At 47.6% G+C, this 21,669-nt stretch overlaps 1 protein-coding gene across 4 annotated transcripts in view; it reads left to right on the top strand.

Moving 5' to 3' along the window:
- Positions 1 to 21,669, top strand: part of DOK1 (docking protein 1) — a 203,335-nt gene that overhangs the window by 71,664 nt on the left and 110,002 nt on the right. For all 4 annotated transcript variants that reach the window (XR_013608392.1, XR_013608393.1, XR_013608391.1 and 1 more), the window contains exon 2: positions 10,088 to 10,387. Coding sequence is in view for 1 of the 4 variants with exons in the window: in XM_078678834.1 (XP_078534960.1) it covers positions 10,088 to 10,387 (300 nt within the window). In the remaining 3 variants the exon portion in view is untranslated. The remainder of the gene's footprint in view (positions 1 to 10,087; positions 10,388 to 21,669) is intronic.

Below are 21,669 nucleotides of genomic sequence, written 5' to 3'. Positions count from 1 at the left end.
GTTTTGTCGACTTCACGATAATATTGGTTACCCTGCCGGGTTGGAATTATCACCGGACTTGGGGTGAGCTACTTTTACTTTATACGGACATCCGCAATGAGAGTCACGTATTGTTTTCCTGACAAACTTTACCAACCAAAATTTGCGCTTTCCTTCCTCTTTCTCTTTTACTTATCTTTACCTAAACAGCCCTTAAAAGATAAAGATTCAGCCATTGAGGTATCGTTGTAAATATTCTTGTATTATGCATCACACTGATGGGAGTTGCATGCGGTTTTCTGATATCACGCCCTCATTTGCAATGAGAGCATTATATAGCCTTGGATCTTTTTATTCGTATATTCTCGGAACGTACTCAGACATGTGTTTCTAACTATACTATGAATTCTGCTGACAGATTTGGACTTAAACATTACGAATACTAGTATGTTTTTTATAATTTTTGTGTGAATTGTTTCACGGGTGTCTGTCCACTTAATAATATATTTATAATAACTTATACCTTTTTGGAGTAATTGACATAAAATGATTATCCGTTTTCCATAAAGAGCGTCAATGCTTGAAATTGCGACCTTAGTAGTTGATTGCTACTCTTTCTGTTTGTATTAACCTGATACAACCACCTTTTTTGGGTTCCTTATGACGGGTGTTATGCTTTGGAATGTAGAGAATGGGCACATTCAATTTTGGTTTTTGTAACATATTATTGTTGTTGCATACTCACTATAGGCCATTCATTTTTTGTATTTTTCCAGCCCTGAAGAGTTATAGTGTCTATGATTGTATTGACCTATAACGAAACACGTGTCGGCTGGCTGTGAATTTCTATTGGTGTGAACATCTAATAAAAGGAGTGACACATCAAAATTTAAAGAATCGACGTTGGATTATTGTTTTCGTAAATTACATATATGAGTACTATACTTGTTGAAACTTAAATCTGTGTGCGCGGGACTTTGTTGCATAAGCGCCCACTGTTCCTGGGGCGCAGTTCAGGGGGCAAGTTCACAAGCAAGCCCTTGGAGATCTTTGTAGAAGAATGCACCAGTTGAATAAAATAAAGTCTTTCTCAGTATTTGCCTTCTCTCCTTCTTGCAGCAAGGCACCCACCACAGGCCAGTCTCTCAGGCTAGAGACAGTAGTCCTCCATGCAGCTTTTCCAGGTCCTTCTCTTCGAGCAGAGTTTCTTCTTGGCGTAAACAGGATCTGATTTCTTAGGAGCAGGGCTCCTTATTTTATAGGACATTTCTTTTGTTCTCGCTGGCCAGGGGGGCCTTTGCCTAATCCAGTCAGTCTCTGACCACTTTGTTTTGCAGGCTCTGATTTTTCCTTTCAGTGTGCAGGGCAGGGACATCAGACGCTCCGCAGGAGGTGGAGCCAGCATTGTGTGGACAGGGGCAGCCAGCAGTACTCTGTTGACTGTCTTCCCTCTTCGTGGACCAGGTGCAGGGCAGAGTCATCAGTTGCTCCCCAGGGGGCGGATCTAGCATTGTGGTGGCAGAGCACAGCCCTATTCAGAGTCAAGGGGCACTCACTCCACCCATCCTGGTGTAATCCCTCTATTCACCACCTGTCATCCCCAGCCCTGTCACTCACAGAACCTAGACAGCAGATACACATCCTAGCAGAGGCGGGCTGAAAGGGTTAGGCAAGCAAATATTAACTTTCTAAAAGTAGCATTTGCAAACACAGGATATTAAAATAAACTTTACTAAAAGAAGTATTTTATTATTCTGAGTTCAGGCATACTAAACTTGTCTTTCTACCATGTTCCCTGAGCCTGCTGGGATTATAGAGTGTAATAATTTCAGCAGCCCATTCTGGCCTATGAGAACAGATAGCTTACAATAGTGAAAAACGAAATTGGCTGTAATTCACTATTCGGACATACCACACACATCAGGGCTTGTCCTACCATATGCTTACAATGCACCCTGCCCTAGGGCCTACCATAGGGGTGACTCACATGAAGTAAAGGGAAGGTTTAGGGACTGGCAAGTGGGTGCACTTGCGCAGTCAGGATGACAGTACCAGACTGCACGCAGGTTCTGCAGTGGCAGACTTAGACACATTTTACTAGTCTGCTTCTGTGGGTGGCGCAACCAGTGCTGCAAGCCCCCCAGCAGCATTTGTATTTACAAGCCCTGGCACTCCTGGTGCACTTTACTGGGGACTGACAGTAAATCCAATGAGCCAATCATGGAAATCAATCACATATACACTTTACAGTAGGAAGAGCATATGCACTTTAGCACTGGTCAGCAGTGGTAAAGTGCCAAGAGTCATTAAACCAACAAAAACAGGTCAGAGAGACTATAGGAGGAGGGAGACAATCTTTACAACGCAACTTTTACTACGCAGTGCCATTACGACACAACTTTTACAACGCATACCATTACAACGCATTGCGCTGGGGGGCGCTCTAGGATAGGGAATAGGTTAATTTACTATCCAATAACCTTCCCTACTATCCACGGGGACTGGAGTTGGAATAGTAAATTAAACTATTCACTATCCAGCGCCCCAAAGCACTATGTGTTGTAATGGTATGCGTTGTAAAAGTTGCGTCGTAATGGCATGCGTTGTGAAAGTATGCGTTGTGATGTCATACATCCATAGGAGGAAGGTAAAAAGTTCAGGGATGACCCTGCCAAGAGGGCCAAGTCCAACAATTACCATATATTTTAATCAGAGCACAGGCCGTGGGCCTGGTTAGCAGAGCCCAGGGACAGTCAGAATCAGTTACCACCGAGATCAGTCACAAAATGGGGGTGAGCAGAGCAAAAGGGCTGACTTTATCACAGCAGGTGAGTCAGCAATGGTGGGTGATGGGCGCAGGTCAGTTAGTAATGTAACCTTGTTGCACACACACATCACCCCCTGCCACACACCCACACAAGACCGCCTACTTAATGTAACCTTGGTGATCCCTCACACACAACCCCACTGGAACCTCAGTGCACACACATCCACACAACCCCACTGCAACGTTGGTGCACGCACACAACCTCACAGTAACCTCAGTGCACACACATGCACACAATCCCACGTAACCTGGTGCACACACACACAGAACCCCCTGGTATCCTCGGTGTATGCACACAACCCCACAGTAATGTTGGTGCACACACACGCACACAACCCCACTGTAACCTCGGTGCACAATGCTGTCGCCCACACTCTGCTTTGATTAATATCTGTCTGCGCTGCAGAATAAACAGGTCACATCTTCCTGTTTGTCATTCAAGCAAGAGACAGGACGAGCCACAGCAAACCCCAAGGCTGACACCTTTTCGGTGGTCTCACTCCTCCTTGTACACCAATGGAGTCTCACTCCTCCATACACCTCAATGGAGTCTCACTCCTCCATACACCTCAATGGAGTCAATTTCCCTGACCTCGCCTCCCCGGACACCCACGTGGGGAGTACTTTTTTGGTGCCGCGTCATTGCTGCCACAGCCCCCTGTAGCCCGAGGCACCTTCAAGCATTGCCACCTTCTCCTGCAGCCATCAGCACTCCTAGAAATCCTCCTGTGTCGTGGATCCAGTGCGGTCCCCTACTCCGCCTCCCGGTAAGCTATCCTCCGCTTCCTGACTAAACTGTTCTTCTGGGTTCCTGATCCTCACTATATTCACTCCTGGTATTTCCCCCCGTTACCAGGTCTTTCTGACCCTTTCACGCCCGTAGCAGCCGCTCTGGATGGGTAGTGCTCTTGTCCCCGTGACCCTCATTGACAGTCCACCCGGCAACCCACAGAGTGCGTTGAACCTTCAGCATTGGTTGGGACACCGCTTCCCGCCATGAGGCCAATGTCTCACTCCTTGCAACATTAGTAAGCTCCTTCTCTCTTTACTGCAATTAATTAAGCGTCACTATCTGGTCGCATAGGCACTCAGGGGCATATTAGCAAGGGGAAGTATCGCCACTTTTTCGGCCATTTGTGCCGAGAAAGCGGCGATACTTCTAAAGCCCTATCCATAGGGGCATTTCAGCGCCTGGCTCAAGCCCACTTTGCATGTCGGCGACAAACATCGCTAATGACATGCAAAGTGGGCATTCCCACGTCCAACCACATGTGAAATGTGGTTGGAGGTGGGAACACCCTATTACCAAGGCAGGGTTGGGAGAAGGAGACCTGCAATAAACTCGTTTATCGCAGGTCTCCCAACGCCTGCTCTGACCAGGTGTTAGGGCATTGATAACATGGGGGTGTGGATCATAAAGCTGAATCCACCCCCACCCCATATTATCAAGGAGCACATTAGCGCGTGAAAACGTGTGGTTTCATGCGCTAATGTGCCATATCGCCGACTATCGCCGGATTTCATTTCGCCTACGTGATGCGCATAGATATTTGCGCGCTATCACGGCGATGGAATCCGGCAATAGCCGGCGATATGGGAATGTGCGTTTTGCGTTTTCTAACGCACTTCTAGGTAATATGCCCCTCATTTCCTTCCCGCCGAGACCATTACTTAAGCCTTCAACTGAGTTGCAATTGTGTAGCATGCAACCAACCACACTAGGTCTCCAGCATGTGGTGTGTCACCTCATTTTATATTACTCTCACAGGTGTAAGCGCGTAAATTCCAACTAGTCGCCTTACCCCTTACTCATTTTTTCCTCCCTATACCCCTCTTCTTTCACCCTCCTTTCTCCCACTCCTCTCAGCTTACCCCTTAACCCTCTCCCCTAACTCATCCAGGCAACTTCTCCGCATTTTTTGATCGTTTAGTCCTGATGATGATCCCATAACCATTGCTGGGAATGGAAACGTCGTCGACAACCATCTCTTAAACTCTTACCTTCACCTGAGATTCTTGCGGAGTACAAGATGTTCCTATTGTGACTGTTGTTATTTCTTATTTTCACCAATGAGTCACTCTTCAGTTATATGCCTGAGGTAAGGAAATCTGTTGATTTCATAAATCCCTGTCACATCCTGCTCACTTTATGTTAATGTAATGTTTATGTTTTAATTTTTGTAAATAAATCCTAATTATCATCCATTTGTACACGAGTAGACCCAACCCTGATTGGAGTGTTGTGGTTATATGTATGTATTTTTCTTGACAGGACCGCTGTCGATAATAACTTACTACTACACTTGGGCCCACATGCATCAAAGCAAAAACCGGTTGCAAACGGGCAGATTCTCAGAATCTGTCCCTTTGTGACCGGTATTTTTAGGTCGAGCTATTTATAGCTCTGAACTATTGCAGGGGAAACAACACTCTTGAACAAGCAGATTCCTCCCAATGCATGTTGTCTACTGAAGCGTGACGCTTCGCAAGGTGCGCGCTTGGCCTCACACCCCATCCCCATATGCTCGTTTGCCTCCCAAGCTGCTCCCCTGCCCCCCGCCATGAGACTTCAAAGCAATGCGCTGCTCTGAAGTGATTGTTTTTCACGCGCTCTGCAGGTCACCATTTGCCGCTAGCGCTTTCATCCCTATCACTCCCGAGATTTCTCGTGATGACTGCTCCACCATTCTAAGCCTCTTATAAAATAATTTAACAAACGACTACTCCGTACTTGTTTGCAAACATTTCACTACAACTTTAGGGTCCATTACGTACGTAGTATCACTATTCACAAAACTAGCGTTATTTGTTTGCAGCTGCTGTCCTCTTATTAAACCACTATGCTATGTCCCCCATCACACTACAAGTTCGTATCTCTTTCCTACCTTTATTCGGCGTCTCATTTCATTATAGCTTCGTATCCAACTACTGTGCGTTTCACACAATCCTTTTACGAGCATTGTGTGCGCTTTTTTTTGCTAACGTTTGTTTTTAATCAACCTTGTATGTCTCCTCACGGCCGAGCCGCACTTCTACAATTCCTCATGTTACCTCATTGTTTTACGACGCATGCGAGCTTAATCTGCAGCCATAATGAACTCATCATACATTTTATGTGTAAATGTATGTTCTCGTGTCACCAGAGGGCATAAACATTCATTATTGCGAATTGTTATTTGCGAAATCTCATTTGCAGTATACTTTACGTAGTACTCATTCACATTCCTTATGGGCTCCACTTAACTGGACAGCAATTCAGGCTTGGGCTACATTAACTGCGAGGCTTTTATTTACTACAATCAACCTTTTATGCCTCCTCACGGCCGAGCCGCACTTCAAAGGCAGCTCGATTTACTTCTCCGGACAACGCAGGGCTCCCCCGCTGTGTCCATTAACTTACCTAGTCAAGCGAGACAGCATTTAGCGGATTTCCGCCGAACGTAGCATGTACACGTTTCTGGCCTCGAAGCCGGTACTTAACCTGAACACGCTCAGTGTTCCGTTTTCAAGTCTGCTTGGTGGTGTATCTGAATCTGTAGGGTAGATTTTGTTATTTCTTTTGGTTTGTATTGCATTAATCTTGCTGCTCTATGCTGGTAGAATTGCTGGTGTTGCACCCCTCAACGCCACAGCACCACTCAATGCCACAGCACCACTCAACGCCACAACACCACTCAACGCCACAGCACCACTCAGCGCACAGCATCCCTCAACGCCACAGCATCACTCAACACCACAGCATCACTCAATGCCACAGCATCTCTCAACGCCACAGCATCACTCAGCACCACTCAACACCACAGCACCACTCAAAGCCACAGCACTACTCAACACCACAGCACCACTCAACACCACAGCACCACTCAACGCAACAGCACCACTCAATGCCACAGCACCACTCAATGCCACAGAATCACTCAGTGCCACAGAATCACTCAGCACCACTGAATGCCACAGCACCCCTCAATGCCACAGCACCCCTCAATGCCACAGCACCACTCGACGCCACAGCACCACTCAACGCCTCAGCACCACTCAACGCCTCAGCACCACTCAAAGCCACAGCACCATTAGCACACAGCATCCCTCAACACCACAGCATTACTCAACGTCATAGCATCACTCAACGTTACAGCATTACTCAACACCACAGCATCACTCAATGCCACAGCATCACTCAATGCCACAGCAGCACTCAACGCCACAGCATCACTCAGCACCACTCAACGCCACAGCACCACTGAATGTCACAGCATCATTCAGCACCACTCAATGCCACAGCATCACTCAGCTTCACTGAAGGCCACAGCATCACTCAGCACCACTGAAGGCCTCAGCATTACTCAGCACCACTGAAGGCCACAGCATCACTCTGCACCACTGAAGGCCACAGCATCACTCAGCACCACTGAACGCCACAGCATCACTCAACGTCACAGCATCACTCAACGTCACAGCATTACTCAACGCCACAGCATCACTCAACGCCACAGCAACACTCAACGCCACAGCAACACTCAACGCCACAGCATCACTCAAGGCCACAGCATCACTCAGCACCACTCAACGCCACAGCATCACTCAACGCCACAGCAATACTCAACGCCACAGCATCACTCAACGTCACAGCATTACTCAACGCCACAGCATCACTCAAGGCCACAGCATCACTCAGCACCACTCAACGCCACAGCACCACTGAATGCCACAGCATCATTCAGCACCACTGAAGGCCACAGCATCACTCAGCACCACTGAAGGCCACAGCATCACTCAGTACCACTGAAGGCCACAGCATCACTCAGTACCACTGAAGGCCACAGCATCACTCAGCACCACTGAATGCCACAGCATCACTCAGCGCCACTGAAGGCCACAGCATCACTCAGCACCACTGAAGGCCACAGCATCACTCAGCACCACTGAACGCCACAGCATCACTCAGCACCACTGAAGGCCACAGCATCACTCAGCACCACTGAAGGCCACAGCATCACTCAGCGCCACTGAACGCCACAGCATCACTCAGCACCACTGAAGGCCACAGCATCACTCAGCACCACTGAAGACCATAGCATCACTCAGCACCACTGAACGCCACAGCATCACTCAGCACCACTGAACGCCACAGCATCACTCAGCACCACTGAAGGCCACAGCATCACTCAGCACCACTGAAGGCCACAGCATCACTCAGCACCACTGAAGGCCACAGCATCACTCAGCACCACTGAACGCCACAGCATCACTCAGCACCACTGAACGCCACAGCATCACTCAGCACCACTGAAGGCCACAGCATCACTCAGCACCACTGAACGCCACAGCATCACTCAGCACCACTGAACGCCACAGCACCACTGAAGGCCACAGCATCACTCAGCACCACTGAAGGCCACAGCATCACTCAGCACCACCGAAGGCCACAGCATCACTCAGCACCACTGAAGGCCACAGCATCACTCAGCACCACTGAACGCCACAGCATCACTCAGCACCACTGAAGGCCACAGCATCACTCAGCACCACTGAACGCCACAGCATCACTCAGCACCACTGAAGGCCACAGCATCACTCAGCACCACTGAAGGCCACAGCATCACTCTGTGCAACCATTCAGCAACAACTGGTTCAAATATGTTCTCTCAATGTTTCAAGCTTTATTGCAAATGTCACAAAAAGATGTTAATATTTCACTGCTGTTCTTGGATTTTCATCACAATAAAATACAATGAACATAATCTTCACAAAAGTTATTTACAAAAATGTAAGCTATTGCCATTATAACTTACAATAACGTTTATTTAAGTATTAATTATTATCTAAGTCATGTAAATACAACACATATTGCATTACAAATGCTATAGGTGTCACGTTTGCGAAAGTTAAAAATAATGGCATTGTAAATGACAAAGCGATTAATTACGCTATTTTCAAAACCAACACATAAATAAAATATTTGTCATTTACAAGACCAATAGATCAAACTTTCCTAATGCGAGACCTATTGCATTGCAAATGCTTGTTGCATTTGGGATGCATCACCACAAATGCAAAAATCGCAATTTATGTAATCTCTAAATTGTGATTACTTAAATTGCCATAGCATTTGATTTCGCTAATAGGGGGAGCAAATTACCACGAAGTTGAACTTCATTGTTATTTGCAAAAACTTTGAAAAATGCACTAAAGTGAATTTTTCAAAGTTCCATTTTACACACACACATGCCCTTGGGGCATGTGTGTGTGCAAGATGTACCCAGATGCAGATTTCTGGGGTGCAAAATTGTGTCCTTTTGACACCCTGGCACCCCTGAAATTGCATTCTCAATTTGCGATTCTCTAATTGAGAATCGCAATTTGAGAATGTCTTCCGATTCATTCCTATGGGCCTCTAGGCTCATAGGAATGAATGGGGAGGTATTCCTTAATTGCGACTCGCAACTTGCGCCTCGCAATTAAGGAATGCTTAGAAATCGCTATTTTTTTAGCGATTTCTTCATGCGTAGCCTTTTGCTATTCCTTAGTAGCGAATCCTTATTTTTCGCTAATAAGGAATCGCAAATGGCATTGTTGATGCATGTGCCAGTTGGTCCCTTCTGACTATAATGGTTCCCTTGTTCTTTGTTTATATGAAGATCCGTGAAAGAAAACAGAAAATGCTTCGTCTATGGAATCTAGGTCCTAACTGTAACTACCTACTGGCGACTGCCAGTAGGTGATGTATATATTTATGTTGGAAATGTATATGTTATGAATTATGTAATGAAATCAATATTTTGTGTACAGCAGAAACATAATGCATTGTTTTTTGATAATCTGTATGATATGGATGATTGTTAGATGATTTCACAATGTAGAAGAAGTACAGGTTTTGCGATCTATTTCCACTCTTTCCGTGAGTCCCACACCCTGAGTAAACCTGGCCCCTGCAGTGAGGGGCAGGTGTCTTTGTGTCAGTAGAGTGGGGCTCACCTTTGTAACAGGATCAGACTGTCTGTGGAGGGAAACAACCTTTACAACGCAGTCATTACATCGCAACACCTTTACATAGCAGCATTGTAATGGTATGCGTTACAAAGGTATAATGTGATGTAATGGAATGCGTTGTAAAGGTAGTTTCTGAAAATGCGATGTAATGGCATGCAATGTAAAAGAATGCGTTGTAAAGGATGTTGCGGTGTGAAAACTGCGTTGTAAAGGCATGCGTTGTAAAAGTATGCGTTGTAACATCATACATTCGTCGGAGGAAATACTTACCCTCTCCCCCTTCTCTCCTAGAAATGGAAGAAGAACTGGGTGGTGCTGTACCCCGCGAGCCAGTTTGGCGTAGCGCGTCTGGAGTTCTTCGACACCAAGGAGTCGAGCACTCAGATGGACAGGCCGAACACCAAGCGGCTGGACCGCAAGATTGTGCGCTTGGCGGAGTGTATCAGCATCTTACCCTTGCCCACAGAGACCGGCCCGAAGAACAACATGGCCGCCTTCCATGTGGAGACCAACGACAGGAGCTACATCTTCGCAAGTGACAAGCAGGAGAGCAGCGAATGGATCACCAAGCTCTGTGAGATCGCCTTCCCGGTAAGATCATGACCGTGGCAGGGTGGAGGGAGTGGGCAGTTGGAGGTCTTTGAAGGCAGTAGCGGCTGCTACCGGACAGGGGTGGTGGGGTGGGGAATGAAAAAAAGCTTTTACCTGGCTACGGCCGGCCACCGCCTCTCCTTCGTCCTCTTCATCCTCTTCCTGTCTAGGGTCTCGGCAGCAAGAAGCACCCGGGCTCCCAGGCTCCTCTAAGCCAATCACGACACTGCTGTCACCATGAAAGCAGCGTAGTGATTGGGTTGAGCGTCGTGGTTCGGCGCTCAGGCGGAGACTATGAGTAAAGAAGGTAGGCTCAAGGACTGGTGAGGGAAGTAAAGGTAGGCTCTGGGAGGGGGAAAGGGAAGTAAAGAAGGTGGGCCATAGGAAGAGTGAAGGTAACTAAAGAAGGTGGACTCCGGGAGGGGCAAAGGTAAGTAAAGAGGGTGGGCCTATTACTGCTGTGTTATTGAAAGTTGCAACTAATTAAATAAACGGGGCAGAGTCTAAGCTTCCGCGTACCTGAAGTGTGAATGGAACTTGAAACGTGTCAGCATTTCTACAAGTGTTTCTTATAAATAATAGACAATAGGTCATAGGTTGACTTTCAAAGAAATGAAAAATGTACAGTTTTTTTGTAAATACAGTGTGGCAAGAACTTGGTGCAAGATTGCATTACTGTATATGTAAAGATTTATATGTTTGAGTTTATAGTCTATTGTCGATTTATTTGTTAAATGTTTTTTTTTATGTATTAAGGAGAAATATTATACTTGTCTTGAGACTTTCTAAGAATCAAAATAATGTTGAAAATTCTGAAAAGAAAAAGTTAAATAAATAACTTGATCCAAGCGTAATGCAGCGCTGGATGGTTTGTTGTACCTGTTAAAGTAAAGATGTTGGGGCTCATTTATGAGCCCTTGCGTCACTTTTTGTGATGCACCAGCAGTGTAAAAAATGCGCCATGCTGCGTCATATTTACAAAGTGACGCATCTAGGGAGATGCGTCACTTTGTAAACCCCTAGATGCGTCACTTTGTAAACCCCTGCCCCGCATTATACCTGCGCCAGGTATAATGTATGCAAGGGGGGCGTATTGACGCAAGGAAGGGTCATGGAAGTGACGTAATGAAATCTATAAGATTTCACTGCGCCACTTCTAGGACACAAATGCGTCAATTTCTTGACGCATTTGGAGTGCGCACTGAGAAGTGACGCATCGCTGCTTTCACGCAGCGATGCGTCATTTCTCATAAATGAGGCCCCAGGTTCACAAACCAGTAGCCATGTAATCCTCATCACGTCTACTTGTAGCTCACTGCAACATCTAGTGGTCCACTGCATCCCACTGCAAGCCACTGCAGCGTCTTGTAGCCCATTGAAGCCCTTTCAGCTCACTTCAACCCTTTGTAGCCTACCTGCAGTCCACGGTAGCCCATTCTCACTCATACTAGCTGTAGGAACTGGGGTCGCCAGTTCCCCGGGGGTAGCCTGGCACGAGCAGGTAGGCATCCGAAAGCTTAGGTGTTAAGTGACTACACAGCACACGCAACCACTGAGACAATAAAAGGCACGCAATGACTGACGCCACTCCAGTGTGTTTGATTAAAAATCAAATAACTTTTATATAAGATTAGGGTTCAGGAGTGGAAAATCACAGTATCAATTACTCATTACAGCATTTCATAGGAGGGGAGAAAAGGGAGCAGTTCAATATCCAATTTAATATGTTGCAATAACATTCCATTAGAGAATTAGCATGGACAACCAGCTCATCAGGCAAGGATGAGCATAACCTGTAGCAAGAGTCCACAGGTCTTCAGGTAAGTAACCTGTTCAGTAGGAAAATCAATTAACGTCTCACCAAGCAAGGGTGAACTTTACTTAAAACTGCTTGGCAGGATTAAAACATATCCTTCAGCAGGAATAAGCAGGACAGTAAATGAAGATAAAACATTTCATTAAATATAAAACATTTCCTTAGCCGCTGCATTAGGTTGGAATAACTCTTTCCCCGTATCAGGAGTAAAACATTTAACAGATAGGAAGAACCACCTCCTAGGCATAGGTACCACAGTTTCTTAATCAAGAATAAACATCTCCTCAATCAGCATTAAACATTTCAGTAGGTATAAACCAGTGTGTCATCAGGTAAAGTGACACATTGCCTCCAGCATGGGTAAAATATTTCATTACTAAACAACCCCTGCGGTATAGCACCTTAGGCATGTGGGCAACTGTTTCTCGGATAGGATAAACATTTCATGAAGCCCGCCCCTGCAAGGAATTCAATACAAAGACATTCAATTATGCGTCCAGTTAGCAGGAATAAAACATTTCCTTAGATCACTGTAGGCATTCGGGTTCCCCTCCCCTAGACAGGAGTAAGACATTTCCTGGGAGGTGTAACGCTTCGTTAGGCAAGAATAAACCTTTCCTGCAGAATAAACCTGTCAACAGGCCACCATCATCATGGCATAGGGCCAGAATAAACAACCATGTCCTAGAGCCAGGTCATTAGGTAGGAATAACCTTTCATTAAATGTAGCACAGCTAATTAGCAGAGGTGAAACCTTTCAGTAGGTATAAACATTTCCTGGATCAGGACTAAACATTCCTTTAGGCAAAGAGAACCAAGCATTTGGTGAAAATATGCATTTCTTTAAACATATACAACTTGGCTAGTGCATAAAAACATTTCCTCGACATTGCACTAGGCAGAGGGACTTCATGCAGCAACGAATAACCTAGGCATCAGGTAAGCTTACACATTAGGCAAAACCCAAACATTTCCTAATCAGGAATAACCCTGTCAGCAGGTGAGAGTAAAACGTTTCAGCAATCAGCCTTTCATTAGGAAATAACCACCATTCCATTACTCAGCACCAAAGATTTCATAAGGCCCCCATAAGCCCTGCATCAGGCTGAAAATGAGCATTTCATTAAATATTTAAACTTGGCTCATGCATCTGAAACTTTTCCTTAGCAGACGCAAAACACTTCCCTACGTCGGAGTAACACCTTCCATCAAAGGTAAATCATTTCATTGAGCCTAAACAACTCCTCTTGTGGGGCTAATGGGGGCCACTGGGGCCCAGTCACTAAATGATGAACTTGGGGGTTCTGACCAAGTCAATAAGGGCTACTGCCCAGTTCTGAGGGGCCTTCTGTGAATAATTCGGGCCAACGGGGCCCTCCAGCAGAGTTCCCCGGGGGAGGGGCGGCTCCAGGGACTCCTCCTCGCTCCTAAGAGGTCCCGCTTCTGTGCCGACTCTCTGCCCTCCCCACTTGGCTTTACCTGAAATCTTCGGCTCACACAGGAGCCCTTGCGTGGAGTTTCTGGCGCTGGCAGGGACCCAGGTCAGGACAAAGGGGGCGCAGGTGCAACACAGTCCAGTACCTGGTTGATTCCCCAGCAGTCCTGTGGTAATTTGAAGGTCTTTTTTTTGGCGTTTGATGGGTTTGGCACCCTTGTAAATAGCAGTTTCTTGGTTTCTTGGTTTCTTGTTACTTGAAGGGGGTTGAGTTGGGGGCTGCAGGCAGGCTTCCTCTACAGGTCACTGTAGATGGTCCCTGGGTTCCCCTCCCGTCGGGCCAGATCAGTGGGCTAGTTCAGTGTTCCTCACTACTTGGAAGGCAGCACCTTAGCCCTGTCACTCCCAGTGGCATAGGCCCCTGACTAGGCCCTACCGCCTAAGTCTCCTGCGTGGGTCCCCCAGGTCAGTGATGCCCCAACTGACTGGAAAGTTTCCCTCCTTTCCTTATATATGCCCAGGTCAGGTGACCACCCTCTAAGGCGGCAAAACTAAGCTCCGCCCTTATTCTAGAAGGTGCCAGGAGCTTCCCTACTCTAACTGTGGGCAGGCCAGGCAGGCTGGAATGGCAACAATGTATGGGGTCCCTGCCCGCTCCTGGCAACTAGAATGCGCCTTAACAAGACCACACTGCAGCAACAGGGGCCTATGGCAGCCATGTTGAGGGTAGAGGGCACCTGCACCTAGAATGTATTTTAACATTACCCAGGGCATTTCAACCTCACAGGACCTATACAACTACATTACAAAGGGGGACTTCCAGAATTAGGGGAAGCAAAAAGCAAAACATTTTAGGGAAAAGGCCAAGTCCAGCACTAGCCCTCTGTAGTTTTGGGGTCTTTCCATTCTATCTCCTTGGTGCGTGCATTGTGCAAGCCTCCCTCGCAGCCTGGGGGTGGATGTCCTGCTTTGCTCTGCAGCCCCCTGGAAGGGGCCGAGAGGTGCTTGTGATGCCCGGACACAGGCCAAGGATGCTTCCTGTTCAGCGCCTGCAACAAGAGATGGAAGGAAGTGTGTCATGGCGGCTTACGCCAGTTCCTGCCTTTCCATTACACAAGCGCATTCTGTGGTTTAACGACTACTTTACAAAAGAGCTGACCTCGAGGAAAGAGGCCGCAAGGCAAAGAGAGGTTTGTTTGTAGGCAGAAGAGTTATTGAAATGAGTGCATTAAACCGCACTCGGCTCCTGACGTCAGCACGATAGGGTTAGCACGGTGAGCGCTACGCAGCCTGACTTTGGTAGATGGCAAAACCTCCCTGTCAGTGAATAAAGCGAGCCCTTCCACAATGGGTAGAACAGCAGCCGGTAATAAAGGACAGCTAGATGAGAAGCCTTACACCATCAATCACCGCCACTGCCACGAGTAACCTCTGTAAGATGGGAAAACAATACCAAACAATGACAACAGTAACCCCTCTAAGTCAATCAGAAACTATGCTACCACCAATAACCCACCAAGACAATCAATAACCATGCTGTCAACAGTAACCCCTCTAAGTCAATCAATAACTTTACTGCCAACATTAACCCCTCAAGACAGTCAATAACTATACTGCCAACAATAGCCACTCTAAGACAATCAATTACCATGCTGCTACCAAAACCCACTCCAAGACAATCAATAACCCTTCCAAGACAATGAATAACCATGCAGCCAACAATAACCCCTCTAAGTCAATCAATAACTATACTGCCAACAATAGCCACTCTAAGACAATCAATTACCATGCTTCTACTAAAACCCACTCCAAGACAATCAATAAACCCTCCAAGACAATCAATAACCATGCTGTCAACAGTAACCCACTAAGACAATCAGTAACTATGCTACCACCAATAACCCACCAAGACAATCAGTAACCCCTCCTAGACAATCAATAACCCCTCCTAGACAATCAATAACCATGCGGCCAACAATAACCCCTCTAAGTCAATCAATAACTTTACTGCCAACATTAACCCCTCAAGACAGTCAATAACTATACTGCCAACAATAGCCACTCTAAGACAATCAATTACCATGCTGCTACCAAAACCCACTCCAAGACAATCAATAACCCTTCCAAGACAATGAATAACCATGCAGCCAACAATAACCCCTCTAAGTCAATCAATAACTATACTGCCAACAATAGCCACTCTAAGACAATCAATTACCATGCTTCTACTAAAACCCACTCCAAGACAATCAATAAACCCTCCAAGACAATCAATAACCATGCTGTCAACAGTAACCCACTAAGACAATCAGTAACTATGCTACCACCAATAACCCACCAAGACAATCAGTAACCCCTCCTAGACAATCAATAACCCCTCCTAGACAATCAATAACCATGCGGCCAACAATAACCCCTCTAAGTCAATCAATAACTTTACTGCCAACATTAACCCCCCAAGACAGTCAATAACTATACTACCAACAATAGCCACTCTAAGACAATCAATTACCATGCTGCTACCAAAACCCACTCCAAGACAATCAATAACCATGGGGCCAACAATAACCCCTCTAAGTCAATTAATAACTATACTGCCAACACTAGCCATTACAAGACCATCAATTACCATGCTGCTACCAATACCGCCTCCAAGACAATCAGTAACCATGCGGCCAACAATAACCCCTCTTTGACAATCAATAACTATTCTGCCAACAATAACCCACTAAGACAATCAGTAAGCATGTGGTCAACAACGTAATCAATAACTTTGCTGTCAATAATAACCCCTCTAAGACAGTCAATAACTATACTGCCAACAATAGCCACTCTAAGACAATCAATTACCATGCTGCTACCAATAACCCACCAAGACAATCAATAACCCCTCTAAGTCAATCAATAACCCCTCCAGGACGATCAATAACCATGCTATCAACAATAACCCCTCTTCGACAATCGCTAACTATAATACCAACAATAACCCTCTAAGACAATCAGTGAGCATCTTGTCAACAACATAATCAATAACTTTGCTGTCAATAATGACCCCTTTAAGGCAATCACTCAACAATAACCCTTCTAAGACAGTCAATGACTATACTACCAACAATAACCCCCTCTATGACAGTCAATAGCCATGTTTTCAACAATTACCCTAGAAGAAAGAAAGATGGTCCTGATCAATAATCAACCTCTCTAAGTTGGGGGATACTTAACTACCCAAAACCATCACTGGCATCAATAACCCTTTAAAGATAGAAGGACTTTAACTACCATAACCATCGCTGACGTCAAAAACCCTTTAAAGGTAGAAGGACTTTAACTACCAATAACCATCGCAGTCGTCAATAACCCTTTAAAGATAGTAGGGGCCCGATTCATAGAATTAACTTAAGACAAAATCCTAAACTTACTACTTTTGGTATTCACAGAATGAACTTAATACTTTTGGTATTCACAGAATGGATTTTCTCAAGATTTTTGTGACAAACTGGCTGCCCATGGCCACCTGAAGCAAATATGTTGGATTCCTACTTCAAAAACCAAAGCCCTACAGCCCAACCCGTTTCCGGTAACACCCTCCAGCCAGAGGCAAAAGTAGAACCGAGACAGCCACCCTCTGGGGGGCCGCCTGGAGCTCAGCCGGGGGGCAGGGGGGTGTAAACTGAGTGAACAAGTAGAGCCTGGCCATTTCAGCAATCTCTGGAATCCCTCTTTAGCGCCGGGTGTGACGGGCGCGTCACAGCTTCGCGCCAATGGATTGTAGGTGCAGCCTGAAGGCAAAGGCAGTGGAGACTTCAGCAAGGAACAGCGATGAATAATGAAAAGCGCGCTTAGCGCTTTGTTACTCATCGCCGTCTATCTCTGGAATTTATCGCCCTGGTAGCCCAGAAGAATCCACCCCAATGTTGGGGAGAGGTAACTCTACATTTTAGCTGACGTTAGTTTTTGGAGAAAACAGTGGTTTTCTCCAAAAACTAACGTCTGCTAAAATGCTGGGGCAGCCTTGCTGATAGCGCGAAGCCGCGCTATTGATGTCCTGACATGTAGTGTATGTCAGGAACGCCCACTTTGCATGTGATTAGCGACGCAAAGGTAGGCGTAGTGCAAAGGGGTGCTAACACGCGATCATGCATGTTAGCACCCTCTGCTGATAGGGCGATGCTTTTAGATAAAGCCCTTGCTGATATGCCCCTAAACTGCTTCGGCTTCTTGCTCTGACACAGATCAGGGGGTGAGGCAGAGAGAGTGTGCGCTGCCCAAGGACACACAGGTTTGTAAGGTGGGAGCCGCAAGAGTGCAATGCTGTACTGCAGCTCCAAGGGGCCCCCGCCCATGATAGCACGTTCTGGGGCAGATTTACAAGCCCCTTGCGCCACTCTTGCATCACTTTTAACATGGGAAAAGTGACGCAAAAGTGGTGCAAAATATCTGCCCCACTCGATTCTTGAGATGCGCAACCTATTCCTCTGCGCGGTTTTATAAATCCAGAGCAACGCAACGCAGGGAAGATCGCTGACTCGCATATGTCTCTATTAACAGACTCCAGACCTGACTGTCTCTGACTCCAGACTCCAGACCTGACTGTCTCTGTTCCCAGACTCCAGACCTGACTGTCTCTGATCCCAGACTCCAGACCTGACTGTCTCTGACTCCAGACCTGACTGTCTCTGACTCCAGACCTGACTGTCTCTGACTCCAGACCTGACTGTCTCTGTTCACAGACTCCAGACCTGACTGTCTCTGACTCCAGACTCCAGACCTGACTGTCTCTGACTCCAGACTCCAGACCTGACTGTCTCTGACTCCAGACTCCAGACCTGACTGTCTCTGACTCCAGACTCCAGACCTGACTGTCTCTGTTCCCAGACTCCAGACCTGACTGTATCTGACTCCAGACCTGACTGTCTCTGACTCCAGACCTGACTGTCTCTGACTCCAGACTCCAGACCTGACTGTCTCTGATCCCAGACTCCAGACCTGACTGTCTCTGTCTCTGACTCCAGACTCCAGACCTGACTGTCTCTGACTCCAGACTCCAGACCTGACTGTCTCTGACTCCAGACCTGACTGTCTCTGACTCCAGACTCCAGACCTGACGGTCTCTGACTCCAGACTCCAGACCTGACTGTCTCTGATCCCAGACTCCAGACCTGACTGTCTCTGTTCCCAGACTCCAGACCTGACTGTATCTGACTCCAGACTCCAGACCTGACTGTCTCTGTCTCCAGACTCCAGACCTGACTGTCTCTGATCAGACTCCAGACCTGACTGTCTCTGACCCCAGACTCCAGACCTGACTGTCTCTGACTCCAGACTCCAGACCTGACTGTCTCTGACTCCAGACTCCAGACCTGACTGTCTCTGTCTCCAGACTCCAGACCTGACTGTCTCTGATCCCAGACTCCAGACCTGACTGTCTCTGACTCCAGACCTGAATGTCTCTGATCCCAGACTCCAGACCTGACTGTCTCTGATCCCAGACTCCAGACCTGACTGTCTCTGTTCCCAGACTCCAGACCTGACTGTCTCTGACTCCAGACCTGACTGTCTCTGACTCCAGACCTGACTGTCTCTGACTCCAGACCTGACTGTCTCTGATCCCAGACTCCAGACCTGACTGTCTCTGATCCCAGACTCCAGACCTGACTGTCTCTGATCCCAGACTCCAGACCTGACTGTCTCTGTTCACAGACTCCAGACCTGACTGTCTCTGACTCCAGACTCCAGACCTGACTGTCTCTGTTCCCAGACTCCAGACCTGACTGTCTCTGATCCAGACTCCAGACCTGACTGTCTCTGACTCCAGACTCCAGACCTGACTGTCTCTGATCCCAGACTCCAGACCTGACTGTCTCTGTCTCCAGACTCCAGACCTGACTGTCTCTGACTCCAGACTCCAGACCTGACTGTCTCTGTCTCTGACTCCAGACCTGACTGTCTCTGACTCCAGACTCCAGACCTGACTGTCTCTGACTCCAGACTCCAGACCTGACTGTCTCTGACTCCAGACTCCAGACCTGACTGTCTCTGACTCCAGACTCCAGACCTGACTGTCTCTGATCCCAGACTCCAGACCTGACTGTCTCTGATCAGACTCCAGACCTGACTGTCTCTGATCCCAGACACCAGACCTGACTGTCTCTGACTCCAGACTCCAGACCTGACTGTCTCTGTTCACAGACTCCAGACCTGACTGTCTCTGACTCCAGACTCCAGAACTGACTGTCTCTGATCAGACTCCAGACCTGACTGTCTCTGTTCCCAGACTCCAGACCTGACTGTCTCTGTTTCCAGACTCCAGACCTGACTGTCTCTGATCAGACTCCAGACATGACTGTCTCTGTTCCCAGACTCCAGACCTGACTGTCTCTGTTCCCAGACTCCAGACCTGACTGTCTCTGACTCCAGACTCCAGACCTGACTGTCTCTGACTCCAGACTCCAGAACTGACTGTCTCTGACTCCAGACTCCAGACCTGACTGTCTCTGACTCCAGACTCCAGACCTGACTGTCTCTGATCCCAGACTCCAGACCTGACTGTCTCTGATCCCAGACTCCAGACCTGACTGTCTCTGTTCCCAGACTCCAGACCTGACTGTCTCTGACTCCAGACTCCAGACCTGACTGTCTCTGTCTCCAGACTCCAGACCTGACTGTCTCTGATCCCAGACTCCAGACCTGACTGTCTCTGTTCCCAGACTCCAGACCTGACTGTCTCTGACTCCAGACCTGACTGTCTCTGACTCCAGACCTGACTGTCTCTGACTCCAGACCTGACTGTCTCTGATCCCAGACTCCAGACCTGACTGTCTCTGATCCCAGACTCCAGACCTGACTGTCTCTGATCCCAGACTCCAGACCTGACTGTCTCTGTTCACAGACTCCAGACCTGACTGTCTCTGTCTCCAGACTCCAGACCTGACTGTCTCTGACACCAGACTCCAGACCTGACTGTTTCTGACTCCAGACTCCAGACCTGACTGTCTCTGACTCCAGACTCCAGACCTGACTGTCTCTGACTCCAGACTCCAGACCTGACTGTCTCTGATCCCAGACTCCAGACCTGACTGTCTCTGATCAGACTCCAGACCTGACTGTCTCTGATCCCAGACTCCAGACCTGACTGTCTCTGTTCACAGACTCCAGACCTGACTGTCTCTGACCCCAGACTCCAGACCTGACTGTCTCTGTCTCCAGACTCCAGACCTGACTGTCTCTGACTCCAGACTCCAGACCTGACTGTCTCTGACTCCAGAATCCAGACCTGACTGTCTCTGTTCACAGACTCCAGACCTGACTGTCTCTGACTCCAGACTCCAGACCTGACTGTCTCTGACCCCAGACTCCAGACCTGACTGTCTCTGTCTCCAGACTCCAGACCTGACTGTCTCTGTTCACAGACTCCAGACCTGACTGTCTCTGATCCCAGACTCCAGACCTGACTGTCTCTGATCCCAGACTCCAGACCTGACTGTCTCTGATCCCAGACTCCAGACCTGACTGTCTCTGATCCCAGACTCCAGACCTGACTGTCTCTGTTCACAGACTCCAGACCTGACTGTCTCTGATCCCAGACTCCAGACCTGACTGTCTCTGACCCCAGACTCCAGACCTGACTGTCTCTGTTCCCAGACTCCAGACCTGACTGTCTCTGATCCCAGACTCCAGACCTGACTGTCTCTGACTCCAGACCTGACTGTCTTCGACTCCAGACTCCAGACCTGACTGTCTCTGACTCCAGACCTGACTGTCTCTGACTCCAGACCTGACTGTCTCTGACTCCAGACCTGACTGTCTCTGACTCCAGACTCCAGACCTGACTGTCTCTGTTCCCAGACTCCAGACCTGACTGTCTCTGATCCCAGACTCCAGACCTGACTGTCTCTGACTCCAGACCTGACTGTCTCTGACTCCAGACTCCAGACCTGACTGTCTCTGACTCCAGACTCCAGACCTGACTGTCTCTGATCACAGACTCCAGACCTGACTTTCTCTGTTCAGACTCCAGACCTGACTGTCTCT

This window comes from Lissotriton helveticus, chromosome 2_2 (assembly GCF_964261635.1).
Source record: "Lissotriton helveticus chromosome 2_2, aLisHel1.1, whole genome shotgun sequence".
In the NCBI taxonomy this organism is placed as follows: Eukaryota; Metazoa; Chordata; class Amphibia; order Caudata; family Salamandridae; genus Lissotriton; species Lissotriton helveticus.
The sequence above is the reverse complement of the archived record's forward strand: the minus strand, read 5'-3'. Positions and strand labels throughout refer to the sequence as shown.